Source organism: Taeniopygia guttata, chromosome W, assembly GCF_048771995.1.
Source record: "Taeniopygia guttata chromosome W, bTaeGut7.mat, whole genome shotgun sequence".
NCBI classification, from domain to species: domain Eukaryota; kingdom Metazoa; phylum Chordata; class Aves; order Passeriformes; family Estrildidae; genus Taeniopygia; species Taeniopygia guttata.
The window spans coordinates 24,871,630-24,890,753 of record NC_133064.1 but is presented as its reverse complement, the minus strand read 5'-3'; the positions used below and the strand labels follow the sequence as shown (position 1 = coordinate 24,890,753).

The 19,124-nt window shown below is 43.7% G+C and overlaps 1 protein-coding gene across 1 annotated transcript in view; it reads right to left on the bottom strand.

Moving 5' to 3' along the window:
* Nucleotides 1-3,366: 3,366 nt before the first annotated feature.
* LOC116806874 (sorting nexin-18) overlaps nucleotides 3,367-19,124 on the bottom strand; it is a 91,810-nt gene continuing 76,052 nt past the window's right edge. Inside the window, exon 2 of the mRNA XM_032744679.2 lies at nucleotides 3,367-6,411. Coding sequence (XP_032600570.1) covers nucleotides 6,158-6,411 — 254 coding nt within the window. The 3' untranslated portion in view covers nucleotides 3,367-6,157. The remainder of the gene's footprint in view (nucleotides 6,412-19,124) is intronic.

The following is a 19,124-nucleotide window of genomic DNA, read 5'->3' as shown; positions in this document are numbered from 1 at the left end:
TGAAGTTGCCAGTAAAGTTGTTTTTTTTTGACCCCTTGAGACGATCTTGTTTGTATTTCTCCTGTGTATCTAACTCAGAGTACATAAAAATCCTGTAAGCCCTTTTAAGAGCCTCATTGAGCCAGTTTTTGGGGCCTTACACCATTACAGGGTTAATTTTTGCAGTAGTCGGGAGGGTCATGACCAGGACCCAGAAGTTATTCTATTCCACCTCACCATATGCAAGGGGCAGGGGTAAAGGATCCCTGTAGCAGGACACCTCCTTGTCACAAGAGCTTATCTGTTGTTTGTTAGATGGTGCATCTCGCCCTTTACAAAAGCTTTCTATTTGGTGAAATAACTCACTAAAGATGGCCTGCACTGTGGACGTGACACTTCTAGCTGACAATAAACATCTTGTGGTGGAAGTGAGATGTGGAAAGATAGCTGGATTTTCTCAGTGACAGACATGCCACTTTACAAATTATGAAAGCTACAACATACTTTCACAATGCAGAAATCTTCTGCACATTCCCTGGAAATGTGTGGAGTTTTCTTCCCAAAGTTGGGATGCCGACTTTTGTGGTTAATCACCCAGGGGTTAAGTGAAAGGAATCTGTGTACACTGTCGTCAATCCGGTGGTAAGTTACATTGACTCCTAATCTATACTTCTTTGCTAGCTGTAATATAGGTAACTTTACGTCATGCACTGTTTTATGTAATCTACTAGTAGTTTTTTTTTGTTTATACTGTGTAGTAAATAACTCTGTTTAAGGCCTTTTGTCTGTTTCCTTCTGTCTATTTAATAAATAACTCATAACAGACCTATTCGGCCATTCTTAAGAACTTGCGAGCCAGAACTATTTAGGTGCGGGTCACCTAAGTAGAGCTGCTGCCAAAAATCTGAGACTAATGCAGGGCTTGTCTAAAGTTCTCACTTGATCCATAACAGTCCCTTCTAGTTGGGTAGTGTGGTTGGGAGCAGTGGGAGTGTTGCTGGTATTCATGTGGTGAGCACTTGTGTTTGAATTGTTTGCCTATCTTGTACACTTTGCTATTAGTATTGTTGTTGTTACTGTTTGTTTTCTTATCTCATTGCTGTTTCCAGTAAGTTTTTCTTATCTCAACTGGTGATCTTTACCTTTTTGTGCTTCCAGTTTGTGGGAATCCAGGGCCTCCCTCTGGCTGCCCTGGCAGGTCTGGGACCCTGGCAGGGGGTCAGGAACCCCCCCGGACAGAGCCCCGAGAGACACTGTCTGTGATCTCTGTCCATGGAGAGGAGTTTTCAATCTTACAGGATGAATTACAAGCTTTGAGTGTTTGATAAGAGTAATAATTAAGTGTGACACGGGTGCAAAAGTAAAATTTTAGGTTTCTAGATTAGGGGTTCAGAGGGGACAAGATGGAGGAATTGGGTGTGTCTTGTCCTTTTCCTCCTTCTTCATGCCCTCCATGTTTCACTGTAGTGTTGGCATTTTTCTATTGGTTTAGGCTGGGGACACACTGTTCAACGTAGATGATAGATATTGGCACATTATTGTAAATATAGTACACGTAGTTTCTGGTATATAATGTTTGTACCATCCCACTGAGGGCAGAGCCCCGCACGCTGCCCTGCAGGACAGACCTGCGGCAGGGCAGCAGAACATGTTATAGATAAGCAAGAATAAACAACCTTGAAGCCAGCACAGACGAATTATCGCTTCTTCTTTGGCAACGGGGCAGAAAGACAGAGATTTTCTACAATCTCGGAATCACCAATACCCACAGATTCCGACACAGTTTTCCTCTCCAGCCCGCCAAAGGGGCAGGGGGATGGGGGTGTGAGCAGGCAGAGTGTGGTTTGGAATGTTTCAGTGAGAACACTAAATTTAGGAAGACCCTTCCTAAACCATAGCATTCTTGCACAGTGTAGGGAGGATTAATGGAATTTAGGCTCCCTATGTCAGTTCAAGTCTATAATGAGTGAGGAAAAAAGGAAGATGCTAATATGGATGAAGATTTGAAGCTTTTTGAAGTCTACAACAATTCAGATACAGGATTCAAGTCAAGGGGTTTTTGTACATCAAGTTTAACCAATTAGCCCCGACACTCTCCCCCTGTCTTGGTTTGAAAAGACAGATGTCTGCTAAGGAAGGCAGGAGCCTCCCTTGAAATAGAGAATGTAACCCCCCTCCCTCCGAATTACTATAATTTTGAAATTAAGGGGCTGAGTCAAGGAGTTAAGTTAGAAATATAGTTAGCAAAGATGATATACTGTGATTAGAGCTTAACAAGAAAATCCGTCAATACCAGGTGGGGAAAACTGAAACAGGGTTGGGAATGACAGGTGATATATGGAGTATTGTAAGAGTGCAGGAGCCATAAATACTACTGACTTCTAAGAAAAGAGGAGGTTTAGACTGTGACCAGCAAGTCATGGAGCACTGCCAACTTGAAATGGGTGAAGAGTTTACTATGAGGAAGATATCTTCCTCCTCAGAAGCCCACTGATCCAATTAAAGAGGACAATTGCACAGCCGCAATGGATATTCAGCTGATTATAATATGAAGCAAGCAGGAAATGATTATGTATTATGTGTCCTTAGAAACCACGTGAATATGTAAAGCCTTTTCTGTATACTCCTCATGCATGTCTTTGGAAACCATTCTACATGCGTCCGGCACTGTAATAAATACCCTTCTTTTCAACTTTAATTAGTTGAAGAGTCGTCTGTGCGTGCTTCAGGGCTCTCAGGCAAAGATATGGGAGTAGGAATAACAGTTCTTGGTTAGGGAAGAAAATTTTAAAAAAGAAAATAAACAATGCAGTAATACAAAACAACACTGACAGAGTCAGAATACGACCTGACACCCTGTTGGTTTTGTAGCTGTCCAATTAAATGGTGGTTGCAGTCCTCCTGGAGTGACAGATGTGGTTTTGTTGAAACAGTGATCTTGCAGAAGGGTGTAGTTTTCCTCTGAAGGTCCAGTGGTGGTGTAGATGGTCCTGGTCTACCACTGAGAATCCAGTGGAAAAGAAAGCTGCTCCTCTGGGAATCCAGTGGAATAGGCTGTCTCTGGTGTTCTAAATCTCAGATTATATCCAGGTAGGAATGCTTGGCTTCTCCCCCTGGACAGAGCATTTCACAATGGAATGATGTAATTTTATCAGTCATGCAGTGAGACTCAATGGCCCATTAACAGAAGATATTTTCTGCAGGGAGGATTGGTTGTGGAAGAGATAAAGAAAACTGCCCCACCTGGTTTTAACAGGTGGCCCAATTAACAGAAGATAACTGCCCAAGTCTAACAGATGGCAATAGAATACACACCCCCAGCCATATCTTGGATTTCCAACCTAAGACATGCCCCCACCCCACAGGCTCACAAATGAGAAGGTAAAGTGAAGGCCATGAGAGTTTATTTGGGAAAACTGTATATGATAATGTTGCATGTATGCATATTGCAGCTTAATTTTTCCCTGGACATGTATATGTAATTAATACTAACTTCCTAGAATACTTAAAGTGGAACAAGATCAATTTTTTAACAGATCTTAATACCTCCATGTAGAATTAATTTGATTGTTTGATCTAATTATTGCAATGACATTTAATAAGGCAATATCTGGCTTAAGCATATACAAGCCACAGAACTCAGTTCAAACCCAGCTCATCACTATCTCATGTAATTGAACATTTTAATGGAAGTTGGAGTACTGCTGGGAAGTGGCATTATGGGAAGTGGCAAGTTTTCAATGTAGAACAAAACACCATGAGGATGATAAAGAGCAAGGCAGCCCTATGACTGTGGTCCTTATATTGTCAACCTTGTTTGCAGCACTCTTTTAATAATTTGGAAATTAGGTCTTTCCTCACTGATTGTCCTTTTTTTTACACATACTGGTTTTTTTCCTCTCCATTATTCTGTATTTGAATTCTTTGAGCACATAATAGCAGCACTGCCAAATAAAACATGATCAAAATGGCAATCTCCAAGCTTCTGGGGATGAATCAAAACCAAAACTACATTACTACATTTATTCCTCTAAAACAGAGATGTGAGGTTAAGCTACAGAAACTCACGATTGAGCAAAAGAACAGTACATTTCTGCTGCATAGGTGAGGAATGGTTTGCACTTGAATGCAACTATTGCTTATCTTTCTTTTCCAGGCTTTCACTTGTTTAACTCTGATTAATTTAATTAAAGCAAAAAAAAAAGAGAAGTAAACATTTTGCTTCCTTGAAATGTTTTGTTATTTTTGTTTAGGAGAAAAAAGCTAGGATAAATAAAAACCCTCTTTCATACTGACCTATATGAAGAAAACCAATAGGTTATAAACACAGACTTCAGACTTCATTCAAGGGAAATAATCCAGAAAACTCTTCAAAAGATATTTACATATATATATAAATGCACCCTGCTTATCACAAATATTTATACAAAAATTAAGACAACTGTTAATTCTCAAGTGTTGTTATAAATATAAAAACGAAACCTGTTTTCCAAGTCAACTCAGCCAAAACTTATTTCAGATCATTTATACTACTGAACATCCCTGAAAATTTGTAACTAGTAAACTAATGAATCACAGTGGAGTCTCAAATCAGACAACTGGAAATGGAGATGGAAGTCTGAAGATAAACTAAATCAGCAATCAACAGGGACCAGATCAGTTAAAAAAACAATAAAAAAAAGTTCTAGCCATACCACTTGTACTCATATCATCTTTATAAATTTAAATTTCATTTTTATTACGTTAGCTCTTTAAATTTGCACTCACAGTAATGTTTTCTACACCCCCCCAAACAAACCTCACTGTAATATTCACTTTGGAAAGGGGATTTAGTGGTGTATATTTGTATATGTGCTTAACTTCCTAGTGATATACCACTGGGCTTCCAAATAGTTAAATTATGGTTAACATCTCAGTAATTTCAGCTTTAATAAGCTTCAGTAACTGCAGCTATAGACAAAGAATAGAAAAAAGATACTTAAAGTAATGTATCAAGTGAAATCAGACATAACAGAATGCTGAAATCAGCTAACCAAGGACACTTGGTGAAACAACCAAAGCTAGAAGAAGGAACAAACAAGTCCAATCATCAGTATAAAGTGTTAATTTGGGTAGAAGGTAATTCTGGCAGGGGGAGATCGTGACCACTGACTCACCGCCACCAACCCAAGAAACCCACCAACTCAAAAGAAGACTGAACATACAGACTAATTAGCATAAGAAGTAAGAGAATAATTTAACAAATAGAAAGTAGAATACAAATTAATGAGAAAACTATGTAACTTGTTGCCAATGAACACTGGTGCCTTTGTATGTTAAAATGAATAAAAGTGAAAAATTTTGATACTCATGCTGCTGGCTTTGTGGATTTGCCATCCAGTGCCCCTTTCTGTACAGAACTGTGAATAAATCAAATACCTCAACTGTGTGTGGATTGGCTTCTCACCCACCAGGTGATAGAACCTGTTTTAGGACAATAGTAGTCCATGTAACAAGTAGTTGTCATTTTCAGGGGAAGTGTGAATACATTTAAGTTCTCCTTTTTGAGATAACATTTGTCATAAGACAGTTTTGCTGTTCAAACTGGATGGGAGCTGATTTTTTTACAGTAAATAATCAGTTTTAGAATCAGTTCCTGTTATGGGCATCAATCCTTCATTCATTCAATCACAAAAATGTGGCTTATTAGAAAAGGAAAAATAGAGTTGAAAGGCACAGAATCATGTAGCTGCTCTACTAGGAATCTGTAAACAAATAATCACTTTAATATAAGAAACCTAAATCTAAGAAAGTAAAAAGGCATTTGAAGCTGGCTTTTAGCTAGTCAACTTCCTTAAAGATTCAAACAGTTTTGAGGTCTACAAAGTATGCACTAAGATACCATATTTCAAAAAGCAATAAGGCAAATAGTATACTCATTATTTTTTAAAAGTTACTATGGTAGTATAGGCATACACAGTATAACTTGGTTACAATGTGTAGTACTGTTTCTACTACATATCCCTATAACTGTTTCCTTTCTACATAATCAGAGATTACATGAAGATTCCAGGTGAACACAAAACCACCCTTGTAACACAATCTATCACTGGCAATAGTTTTTCAGCAGCAGAAATGTTTGCTCTGCTTGTTGAGTCACATTCATACTGAGGAAAGTCCACAAATCAAAGTTCAGAGATTAAATACTGTCATACTTGTGAAGAGCTTCTTCTAGCTTGTGTGTCACTTTTTGAAAAAAGAGTATTTGCTGCTGCAAGAAATGTTGCATTTGTAATTTAAAGTCCCTCACACGAATTTTGTGGAAATGATTAATTTCTGCTAGGGTTGCAAAAGAAATAACGTTACAACGTTCTTGAATGCCCTCAGCTTTTGGGAGTTCCATCTTCCCCTCTTCCACATGTCGCTTGCTCTCCTTTACTTTGGTAAGGGCTCCTGTGTAAAGAACAAAACAAAATAGTTGAACTTTAAGGACAATGTTGATTCAACTCCTGTACTTTAACAAGTTATTTAATAACAACAACAAGGATTAATAGAAGGCTCATTCTAAATATATTTATGTATGCATATATATATATAGAAATGAAAAGGAATAAAATTAAAGCTTTTTCAGATGAAAAACCACAGAACAGTGAATCTTGTTTAAAAAACCCAAAACTTTAAGGTGTTAGCTTGCAAAAATAGCCTATTTCACAATCTTAAAAACCTGATGGCATACTTCAGAGAATATCGGATAAATGTATGCCGTGGGTTGATGCTGGTCAGATGCCAGGCACCCACGAAAGCCACTCACGTTCCCTCTGCAACTGGACAGAGGAGAGAATTTAAATAAGGGTTCATGAGTTGAGATAAGGACTGGGAGACAGATCATTCATTAAATACCATAATGGCCAAAACATGCTCCACTTAGAGTGATAAAGTGAATTTATTACTAACAAAATCAGAGCAGAATAATGAGAAGCAAAATAAGGCCTTAAAAACACCTTCCCCTCCACCCCTCCCTTCCTTCCCTGCTCTACTGCCTACCCCAAGAGGCGCACAGAACCAGGGAATGAGGGTTATGGTCAGTTCATCACCCAAGATTTTCTTCCGCTGCTCAGGGAGAGGAGTCATTCCTCTGCTGTACTGTGTGGTCCCTCCCACGGGCAAACAGTCCTTCCAAAACTGCTGTGGTGCTGGTCACTTCCACAGGATGTAATCCTTCAAGGAGAGTCTGTTCCAGCCTAGGAGCAGGGCCCCTCTTTCCATGGGGCTCCCACAAGATCGCAGCCTTCTCCAAGGCATCCACCTGGGAATCCATCTGGAATGGGAACCTCCTCTACACACTGCAAGTGGATCTCTGAATTTCCCATGGATCTCCACAGGCTGCAGGGGGATATCCTGCTTCACCATGGTCCTCACCACAGCCTGCAGAGGCATCTTGTCTCTGGTGCCTGGATTATCTCCTCCCCCTCCTTCTTCACTGACCTTGGTGTCTGCATAGTTGTTTGTCTCACATATTCTCATTCTGTTCTTCCCTGGTTGAAAAGTAAAACTGCCCCACAACCTTTGTTTTGATTTCTTCTTAAATATGTTATTGCAGAGGCCTTACCATAATTTCAAATTGGCCCAGCCTTGGCCAGCAGCACATCCATCTTCAGAGTCATCAGGAATTGGCTCTGCCAGATATGGTGGAAGCTTCTAGCAACTTCTCACAGAAGCTACCTCTGTGCTCCCCCTCTACCAAAATCCAGGCCATGCAAACCGAGTACAGTATACTAGAAGTGGAAAAAACATGAAAGCACTAGAGAGCTAGTCAGATCAATTTAAGCCTACATAAACACCAGAAAAATAGCCTCATTCAGAACCTGGACTTTGTGGAACATCACATTTCACAATTTTTGTGAAATATAAAAAGGAGATCTGAATACACTAAATCTTGCTAATACACCATTCTGCTTTTATACTGCAGATATTCCAAAATTAATTATTGATTACTAGATAATCTAAAAGTTTATTTCAAAGTTGTAGAGATCCAGGTAGAGCTAACACAAGCTTGTAAGAGCTAGAAGAAACACAGAGCATAAGAACTGTTATGTGTAGTAGATATAATTCGCGCCATTTCTAGTATGATATAAGTGATATTGAATATTTGTTGGAGTATACACGTTTTTATTAGGAGTCCCCTCCAACCTCACAGGCGAGACCTAGTGTATGTTGAAACCCGATTTGCACGTAAAAGAATGTGGCTCGGCCAGGAAATGGGCCATGTCTGGAGAGATAGGACGCCCAGGCACTGATCATGGCGTGAACGACCTGAGATGGATATCATGGAAATATGTGAATGCAGCGTTCCCATAAATTTCATCAAGGGATTCAACAACTCCGGACACTGAATTGTTCTTCTTCATCACCAAAAAAAGAAAATTGTGGAGTTGTGTTTTTAGGTTCCACTGTACGTATGTTCAAAATGGTTTGTCTCTCTGTACCCCCCTGTGCCCTTTTGGTTCATCCCAGGTTTTCCCATATGTCCATCAATCCCAAAATCCTTGACCCATGCCCCTGACCCCTCCTGGGTGACTTGTCCACCATTCCCCTTTGTCTGGAGGCTTCAGCCGGGGTTGCTGGGTGACTGGACAATGGCCTGGGGTCCCTCCCCTTCTTCCTCCTAAGTGGATACCCCGGTTGTCCTTCCCTCGGAGGGCCACACCCATGTCTTCTTCCATTGTCTGATCGGGTTTCCCTGCCCTCCCTATATCAGGGGCTGTTTGAGACCCCGAGCTCACTCTCTTCTGCTGGATTTCTTCAAGTGCAGTTGGGCTCCGGGGCTCTCCTCATAGTCACAATAAATCTTGGACCTATCCCCAGAAGAGTGTCGCCTCCTTCCTTGCCGGTGGGATCACCAACGTCCTTGGACCCACGAAGGCACTCTCTAAAGCTCTGCTGGGTTCAGCAGAGAGTGCCTCTCGCTGCCGTATCGCCCCATGGAGATCTAGCTGGGGCTGGCAAGAGATCTGCTCTTGCGAAGTGGGGACGAGACGTGGCAGAAAAATCTTATTAACCTATGGACTGTGAATGGAAGAAAAGACTGACTGCCGAAATCTTGGCCTCAGGCAGAATTTTTCCTATAAAAACCGCTTGTGCCAGGATGGAGGTGTGTGGGCATAGAGGAAAACCTCTGCTGAGGCTGACTTCTTTGTTGCGCACCCAGTGCCGACCCTGGGCTCAGCACTGTTCTTTCCTTGTCGCTGGCTAGATAGAATTTGATTGTAAAATAAACATTTTATTTTTTCATTTTAATTTGGCTGGACAAATTTTCATTTATAACAAACTTGGTGACTCCGACACGGTCTGGTTTGGGGGTTACCAGGGGGTTCTCTATCTTTGATCCGGGCAGCGCCCCGCTGATTTCAGTGGCTGGACAAGACTGAGGAACTCCACAGAACCAACCAGATTCCAAAAACAGCCAAAAAGCCATGTTAAGGAAAGAGTATAAACGGGCCCAGAGCTCTCGGAACTTGGAGTCGGACCTCCAAAGCTGGAGCAGTAATTTTTCACTCATAAAATTAACGTGCAGGAGGAATCCATGCGGGAAAAGGAACCATAAGTATCGCGTGGTTGAGTGGGGCGTGAGTGGGTGTGCGTGAGATGTGACATAGTCACGGGGCGCGAGCAGACCCCAATAAACCGCAGTTCCACTATCCCAAGAGGGAGGTGGTCGGCTACGGGGGAAGCAAAAGAACTCAGGTATACTCACAACACGCATACGACCGGAAACTCGGAGAGTTACAGGAATCCACCCACGGACGGGTTGGGGGAGGGAAGGTACGTTCTCGTGGACTCGAGAAATTGGTAAACCTCACCGGCTCTGGGCTCGGGGAGCCCAGGAAAATAGGTAAGACAGAGCTCACTGTTCTTCCAACTGAAAACCCATGGACCGGTTCACTGTGTGGTTACTAAGTTGCAAGGCTTGGTCGGGGACAGACCGGTTTAAACACTTGGTAAGACTCAGTCCAGGACAGGACTGAAATATACATTTAGCACATGGGTAACTGACTTCTTGGAACGGCTTTCGGAGGACACTGATTCGGAAATACAGTAAGGAAACTTAAAACATGGGACAAAAGAAAAGTAAAATTCAGGAGAAAACCCAAGGGAAAACTGTAAAACCTGAGAAAGGGGGAAGGGGCGGGCTGCCCGAGATTCCGAGGGAAAGCCCCTTGGGGGTGAATGTTAGAAAAGGCTGCGCAGCCCCGCGGAATTGAGTGCAGCCACAGGCAGAGGCGGCAGTGCTGGCTCGGGGGGAGTGGGGGGGCTCTGCCTGCCCCTCCCCTTCGCAGCGGTGCGGAGTGGCTTTGGTTTCCCCGTGGCAAGAGCGGGAGGGGGAGGGGGCTTTTACCTACTCCGGGTGGGCGCAGGCGGCAGGGGGAGCTGGGGCTTGAGCTTTCCTGCCACGCGCGGGCAGCGCTGGTCAGCGCTCGGCCACGTGGTGTGGGGAAGTCCCTGTTCTTGCAGGTGGCGGCAGCAGTTTTAAAAACAGCACAAGCTGCTGCTACTGCTCTGCAGGGCTGAAATCTAAGTGCTTTCGCTTCTCAACCATGGTTTTTGATAATCGGTAGCAAATTTTTTTGTTTGTTTTTGGTCAGTATAAAGTTGCGCTGTGCATTTTACGTCTAAAATGGGGGGGGGGGGCGGTGCCAAAGGGAAGTGGGACAATGAGGAGCTGGACTATGCCAGGCTGTGGGAATATGCCAGCGCACAGCTGTTCCCTATTAAGACCACTGGCTGCAAGGTAAGTACGGGGAAAGCTGCCACCCCAGTACCAAGTTCCTCTATCACAAGCACAGGTCTCAACAGCCCCCACTTCCGGATCAGTCTGCATCGCCACCTAATGCACAAATATCGGCTGCAGGCACGCCGAGACCTTCTCAACTTCCCCCCACCCACACACAACACGGGGACACACACACACATGCTTCTCACTGGGGAAAACACATCTCCTGCCAGTAGAACTCAGTGTAAGATGAAGAGGGAAAACACGGAGGATAGTGATGATGAAAGGGACAAACCTAGTCTCTACCCTTTAAGGGAAGTCCCAACCGCCGCCGGAGTCATCAGGTTTGTAAACGTTCCCATCAATACGTAGGATGTAAGAGCTTTTAAAAAGTAAATGGGGAAATTTTAATAGATGATGCGTTGGGGGTGGCGGAGAGGTTGGATGAATTTTTGAGAAATAGTATCTATTCATATGATAATATCTCGGCTATATTAAGATCCTTATTTAATGTGGAGGAACGAGATATGATAAGGCAAGCTGCCATAAAGGATTGGGAATTCGGGAACCCCCCAGGGCAGGAGTGGGGCAGAGAAGTGGCCAGAACAAAGACCATCATGGAACGTTCAGGCGGAAGAGGATTGAGCCAAAATGATAGAGCTAAGAAATATGGTAATACAAGGTATTCGAGGAGCGGTCCCCAAAGGACAAAATATTAGCAAAGCCTTAGGGGAATACCAAGGGAAAGATGAAGCTCCTACAGAATGGTTGGAAAGGCTCAGGAAAAGCCTCCAGATGTACTCTGGTACCGATCCTGAATCCCCTGTGGGGGGGAATCCTTTTAAAAACCCAATTTGTTGCAAAATTATGAGAGGACATTCATAGAAAATTGGAGAAAATAGACGATTGGCAAGAGAAAAGCTTACAAGAATTATTAAGGGAGCCCAAAAAGTGTATATGAGAAGGGATGAAGAGAAACAAAAAAAACCAAGCAAACAAACAAAAACCCCCACAAGCCAAGGTGTTCGTAGCAGGAGATAGAGAAGCAAACAGGAGCAAGCCCAAACAACGGAAAAACCAACACAGGCTCAAAAGCCCCTGGGGAATCTGGGACCTACAAAAAAGAAAGACAAAACAGGTAAGTGCTCCTGAATGCTTTTACTGTAAATCTTTTTAGCTGATTCAGGAGCGGAGAGTCCAACAACTGCCTCCTGGATGTATCAAAGGTAAGGATTTTACACCAAACCAGGGTGCAGTTCAGTACTCAGAGAAACAACTTAGCTGACAAAGAGGCGAAAAGCACAGCCTTGTTAAAGGTAAGTATCCCAGAAGTTGAAAAGAGAGGAAACCCAAGAATTGCCCTCTCTACCCTCCAAAAAGGAGATAAAAGATTATCAGAGGATTGGGGAGGTGTCTGGAAGAAGGTAAGTGGAAGTTACCAGATGGGAGGGAATCATTGTCAAAGGAATATACTAAGAAAATTCTAAAGAGATTGCATCAACAAACACACTGGGGGGGGGGGGGGGGCCCAAGCCCTAGCAGAGCAATTCCTGAGATTCTTTGGCTGCAAAGGTATATACGAATTGGCTAAACAAGAGGTACAGGGGTGCATAATTTGCAAGAAAAAAAATAGGGCAAACTCCTGAAAAATAACAATGGGGAGTCACCCAGCAGCTTACCGACCTTTTGAAAGAATCCAGGTAGATTTCACTGATCTACCTAAGGTCGGGAGAAACAAATTTTTATTAGTCATAGTGGATAAACTAACCCACTGGGTGGAGGCTTTCCCAAGCTCCAGGGCTACAGCCCAAACAGTATCGAGATTCTTATTGGAAGAAATCGTACCTCAATACAGGTTAGTCAGCTGCATTAATTCGGACCTAGGAACACATTTTACTTCAAAAATTATCAAACAATTGGCAGATACCTTAGGTATTCGGTGGGGTTATCACACCCTGTGGCACCCTCAGAGTTCCGGGCAAGTCGAAAGAATGAATCAAATGTTAAAAGCCCAATTAGCCAAATTTACATTAGAAACAAAAATGTCATGAATAAAATGCATCCTGTTGGCCTTATTAAACATAGGAACTATGCCTCATTCTGAAACGGGATTTTCATCTTTTGAAATGTGTCATGGTTTGACACTGGCACAATGCCAGCGCCCCCATGAAAATGCAACCTCTCAATTGAATGCTGTGAAATGTGATCGAGAACAGAGCAAAAGCAGGCCCAAGCTTAATAACAAGGGAAAAAACTTTATTAAGCTGCTACTACTATACTACTATAAAAGAAAAAAAGAAAGGAAAAAAAACCCACACAAAATTCAAAATGAAAACCTTCCAAAGCATTCCTCCTCCTACCACCCAACTCCAACAAACTACAGCGAGACACAACCTGGACCCCAATCAGGTTTCCACCCTCCAGACAATCAATACTCAGTCCCTCGAGGGAGAAAGGAGTCCCTCCCGTGCCACAGACCCCCCAAGAAACACAGCTGCCACATCCTGTGCTTCCATGTCACTCATGGCACTGCCTGGAGAAAAATTTTGCCATGGTGACTCTCTCCTTTCCATGCACAGTGCTCTCACCACCAATGCATGGATGGACAGAATGCTTTTAGGATTTTTCCTTTCAAGGATGCCCTTCCAAGAGGGGAAAAAAACAACAGTTCAATTTTTCATTTTTGGGACCACAATCCCCCCCCATTTTCCCCTGGGGCCGAGGGTCCAAGAACAGAGATCTTCTCTTCTTCTCTGAAGACAGGGGGCACCACCACAAACCTCCCTAACTTTTCTCTGTTCGCTCCACTTCTGTCTTTTCCCAGCTGAAGCATGGTCTCTTTGGCTCACCGGCATCCTCCTAAAATAGTCTCTCTTGGAGGAGAAAATCTGTTCAGTCTGTGGCTCCCAAGAAAAAGTCCAGCCAAAAGCCACTCCATCATGTCCCCCCAACCTTCTTTCCCTCACAATCTCAGGTCCCAGGCTATCTCTCTTTCCTTCAAATCAAGGAGGAGTAATGTTTCATAAAGCCTTCATTTCTCAAGGAAGGGTTAAAAGTCCCGACTCCCAAGGATGGCTCGCTGCCCAGGCTCCGGCTCCCACAGGCAGCTGGGCACCTTGCGGCCCCCTCGCTCTTCTCCTTCCCCACAGTGTACTGCTGACCATCTGCCGCTGTCCCTCTCTCTCTCTCTCTCTCTCTCTCTCTCTCGAGAGAGAGAGAGAGACTCTGGGGGGGGGGGGGGAAACTGAGACATCCAAGATTTTCTCCACCCTTCCATCTGCAGGGGGTTCCCAGCCCCCTCCACCCTTGGGCCTACCTCAGTCAGGCCACAGGCCTTCCCCCTCCCCCACCCAGTCGTCGCCTGGCCAGGCAGGGGAGAGTCTGCATTGCACCCTGACCGGAACCAAAAGGCGAGTTCTCCTGGGAATTCTGCTTTTAACCCCTCTGTGTTCTCAGAGGCGCGTCCACCTTCAATTGGTAAATATCCAATTGACCTCTTCCTTCCGAGAAAAATTCTTTTTCCATGTCAAACCATGACAAAATGTTACATGGGATGCCTTTTACCCATGGTATGCCTGTAGGGCATCCGGGATTAGAGGATGGACAGATACAACCATACCTGATAGCATTAAATAAGAATCTCGAGGACTTGAGAAAGCAGGGGGTGAACATGCAGCACAGCCCCCCCGCCCCCCCCCCCGGCTTCTTGATATATAAGATACAGCAATATGTAAAATACAGCCTGGGGACAGGGTACTCATAAAAGCATAGAAGGAGGCAACATTCACGCCTCATTAGGAGGGACCCTCTATTGTCCTTTTAACTACAGATACTGCTATACTAACTGCAGAAAAGGTGTGGACACATGCGTAGAGGGTAAAGAAAACCAACCACCCCCCCACCCCCACCCCCCCCGAGATTTGAAGATAACCCTGTACCGGCCAAGTAAATGACTGAGTATCTCAATCAAATGCTCTGTACCAAACTGTAACTGTTAACCCTTTGTACATTTCACTTGTGAATACTGTCATAAGGTTTGGGTTGCTCATTGTTGGGGAGGAATAAGACCAAGTGGATTGTGTGCAAAGTGCTTTGAACAGGAACGAGACCTGGCTAGCCGTTTTCTGGTATTAGCCACAAGGCTGAGATTGTTACAACTGGATTCAATAATCTGGTTTTGTTTATATCAAAACGCATTAAGGGGGAAGTTATAAGCAAAAGCTAAAATTATTACTGTTGAGTGCCGTAAGTTGAACAAGGTACCCTGCAGCACAGATCCTGTTGAACTACTGGGGCATTTTTAAGCGAAGGTATGCAGCTTAGCCTTGGCATGAAACCACGGACAAAGATTCCTGCTGCCAAGAAGATGGTTTACCCTGCCGCTGGAGGCACTCCAGCGGGCACTGGGAACGGCAGAGAAATCCTAGCAGTGGGAGTAATCCTGACAAGCCTGAGTCTAGCCTCGTGCCTCAGTAACCTTCCTAATACTGAGACGGAGGGACCCGGTGGCAGGTACCCAGAAGGTCCAGTACCCCTTAACCCATGGAACTGCAGTGAGGGTAAGCCTAAAAAACCTTGTTTTAAAACAAACACTCAACAGGGGGCATACAAATTCAAAGAAAAACCAAAAGCATACCTTGAAAACAGACAGTCAGCACATAATTTGCACCGAAGGAGCACAGGGGAAATCTCAATTCCAACTTGTAACAAATGAAATAGTACTGTATGGATTGGCGGGAAGCAGGAGTTGGCCTTTGTAGCTTACTTTCAAGCTAATTCACTGTGTTATAACCCAAATAAATTAGGTATGTGTGTAATGGGGAGAAAAACCTACTGGGTGGGTGCTGGATAAACGAGTAATTGGAACAAATAAAGGGAAGGGAACAGACCCACAAATTTTATCATGAAATCCCAGGTGAAGACTAGAATGTGGGGAATTAGAAAAAATATTTATATATAAACTGGTTTCTTTATATACACATACACACTCTGTAGCTTTATACAGAATAAAATAAAAATTAGGGTGCGAATTAATAGGTTAATATAAAAGGTGGGGGATTGTTATGTGTAGTAGATATAATCCGCACCATTTCTAGTATGATATATGTGATATTGAATATTTGTTGGAGTATACACGTTTGCATTAGGAGTCCCCCCACCCTCGCAGGTGAGACCTAGTGTATGTTGAAACCGGATTTGCACGTAAAAGGATGTGGCTCAGCCAGGAGATGGGCCATGTCTGGAGAGATAGGACACCCAGGCGCTGATCATTCATCGCGTGACCGACCTGGGATGGATATCATGGAAATCCTCGGGCAGATACATGAGAATGCAGCGTTCCCATAAATTTCATCAAGGGATTCAAAAAATCCGGACACTGAATTGTTCTTCCTCATCACCAAAAAAAGAAAATCTTATTAACCTATGGATTCTGAACGGAAGAAAAGACTGACTGCTGAAATCTTGGCCTCAGGCAGAATTTTTCCTATAAAAACCGCTTGTGCCAGGATGGAGGTGTGTGGACATAGAGGAAAACCTCTGCTGAGGCTGACTTCTTTGTTGCGCACCCAGTGCCGACCCCGGGCTTGGCACTGTTCTTTCCTTGTGGCTGGTTAAATAGAATTTGATTGCAAAATAAACATTTTATTTTTTCATTTTAATTTGGCTGGACAAATTTTCATTTATAACAGAACTGATAGTCTTCCTTGTCCAAATAGCTAATTAAAGCATAGACATCTTACAAAACCAAAATATCACCCAAATTCGATTTGCCTAAATCAGTAAAGCAGACTCGTCTAAAGACACATAATACCAAGATGAGCCTTAGACATTTATTTGTCGCAATTTCCCATAAGAGCAACTTCTTTGCCTTAAATATTGTATACATATTTTATTCATATAACTGAAACTCATCAGACCAATAAAGCTTTTACCTTCTCACAAAATGTTAGTAATATTGCATTTTTCACAACCTTTGTGATCACACTTAAATTACTCATTCCTTCAACTATTTGTAATGTCTTAACTAATTTTCTCCTTTCACATTACATTTTTTAACATACATGGAGGGTTGACCCTGGCTGAATGCCAGATGCCCACCGAAGCTGCCCTATCACTCCCCTCCTTGGCTGGACAGGGGAAAAAACTATAACAAAAGGCTTCTGGGTGGACATAAAGACAGGGAGAGATCACCCACGGATTACTGTCATGGGCAAAACAGACTTGACTTGGGGAAATTATTGAATTTATTACCAAGAAAAATCAGAGCAGGATAATGAGCTATAAACCCAAAACTTAAAACACCCCTGCCTCTCCCTGTGAAGGACTGGAATGTTAATGGCTCAAACAATCAGGGTTCAAGCTGAGGATGTGCAAAATAACTGCCCAGGTGCAGAGGGTGAGCACACCTCAGGCTACAGCTGGGTGTTGAACAAGATAAGGGAAGAGCCTGATAAGAGGCAAATCCTTCTAGGTGGGATAATGCTTTTTATCATGCCAAAGTCCTTACACAAGCGGTTCAGCTGTGAAGACTCCCCTCTGGGAATCACCAGGACATTCACATGTAGCCCAAAAGTAATCACCCCTTCTGATGTGCCATAATTGACTCAACTATGCTGACCTGAGAGGCAGCTGTGGCATCTTCAGAGATGCCATAAACCATCAAATACTCAAAAAGTGTCCCATGATCTACAGCATTGCATCATTCAGTGTGAAACTCCCCACCCCAGGGAAGGTACCTGGGTATTCCCACCTGGACCTGAGGTATATAACCCATGAAACTTATTCAAGAACTGCTCCAGCAGGGGGTCCCCCATGAGGTTATGAGTCCTGACAACAAATCTGCTCCAATGTGAGCTTCTCTCCACAGGGTCACAGGTCCAGCCAGGAGACTGCTCCAGCACAGGCTTCCCACAGGGTCACATCCTCCTTCAGGTATCCACCTGCTCCAGCATGGGGTCCTCCATGGGCTGCAGGGGAATCTCTGCTCTGGCACCTGGAGTGCTTCCTTCTCTCCTTCTCTCCTTCTTCCCTGACCTTGGTGTCTTCAGGGTTGCTTTTCTCACATATTCTCACTCTTCTCTCCGGATGCAGGTTCTTGCCACAATTTTTCTTTTCCCCCTTCTTAAATATGTTATCCCAGGGACACTGTCACTGATTGGCTTAGCCTTGGCCAGTGGCAAGTCTGTCCTGGAGCTGGCTGGTGTCAGCTCTGCGAGACATGAGGGAAGCTTCTAGGTTCTTCACAGAAACCCCCCTTGTAGCTGCCCTGCCCGCCCCCCACCCCCCCCCCCCACCCCACCCCACTACCAAAACCTTTCTGCACAAACCCCAATACACCATACTATGACTACAGTTCACAGACAGGACTCCCTATACATTGACTTCAAGAAATGTTTTCCTATGGTCTCTACAGTGACTCTAGCCAGCAAGCTAACAAAGAAAGTTCTCTGCCGATCTTTCAGGAGGACAATCTCCATGCTATCTGCTGCAGAAGCAGGTTTGTCTTCTTGTCAGCTGGAATCCACACATGTAGTAAACACCATTAAACAGTAAAAATACAGTTTATTACTAGTGATGTTATCTTCCTTTCATTTGCATGTCCATTTAACAAGCCAGTTCGTATAAGTCTTCCCCCAGTGCCCTGACACATCTTCAATTCAGATTTGGAATATGAGATTGTGCACAGCACTGTCTGAGTTTTTTTCTATGGGCAGTGATTGGGGAGGCAATCAGGCAGCACAGCTGCTGCTCTGTGTCTTTTGCTCCCACTTCTCCTATTCCCCTGCCTGCTGTGGCTCACCACCTGCCCATCTCCAGTCCCTCACCAGGCAGTGAGGTAGAATGGAAGGCCAAGGTATGCTCTTACTACAGTGTGCTAGTTTGGGCTGGTATAGAGTTAACTTTTTCCCCAGTGGCTGGTATGGGGCTGTGTTTTGGATTTGTGCTGAACACAGGGTTGATAATATAGAGATGTTTTTTGTTATTCCTGAGCAGGGCTTGCACAGAGCTGTTTCTCCTTCTCATGCTGCCATGCTTGCAAGGAGGCTGGGGGTGCATGGTGAAATAAAGAACTTAGATCCAACAGAAAAGTTCTGTTAGACAAAACATTCCTTTATTGCAGCTATGGACAATATGGGGACATATTGGGAATTTATTTTCTATAGACATGTCCAACAAAACAACTGTTTCCAGAGGTTTAAATACACGGTATCATTCAAGCCCTCCCAGAGTCTGCCTATCTTCTTGCATCATAGATGCCCTCTCAAATGTCACCTTGCTGCTCTTTTGTGGAGCAAGACTGCCATCTAGTGTCCTTTTCCTGATATAATTTCAGGGGGTGAAAGCTCTTCTTCAGCTATCGTCTTCACCACTTTATCCTTGTCCTTGTTTAGGG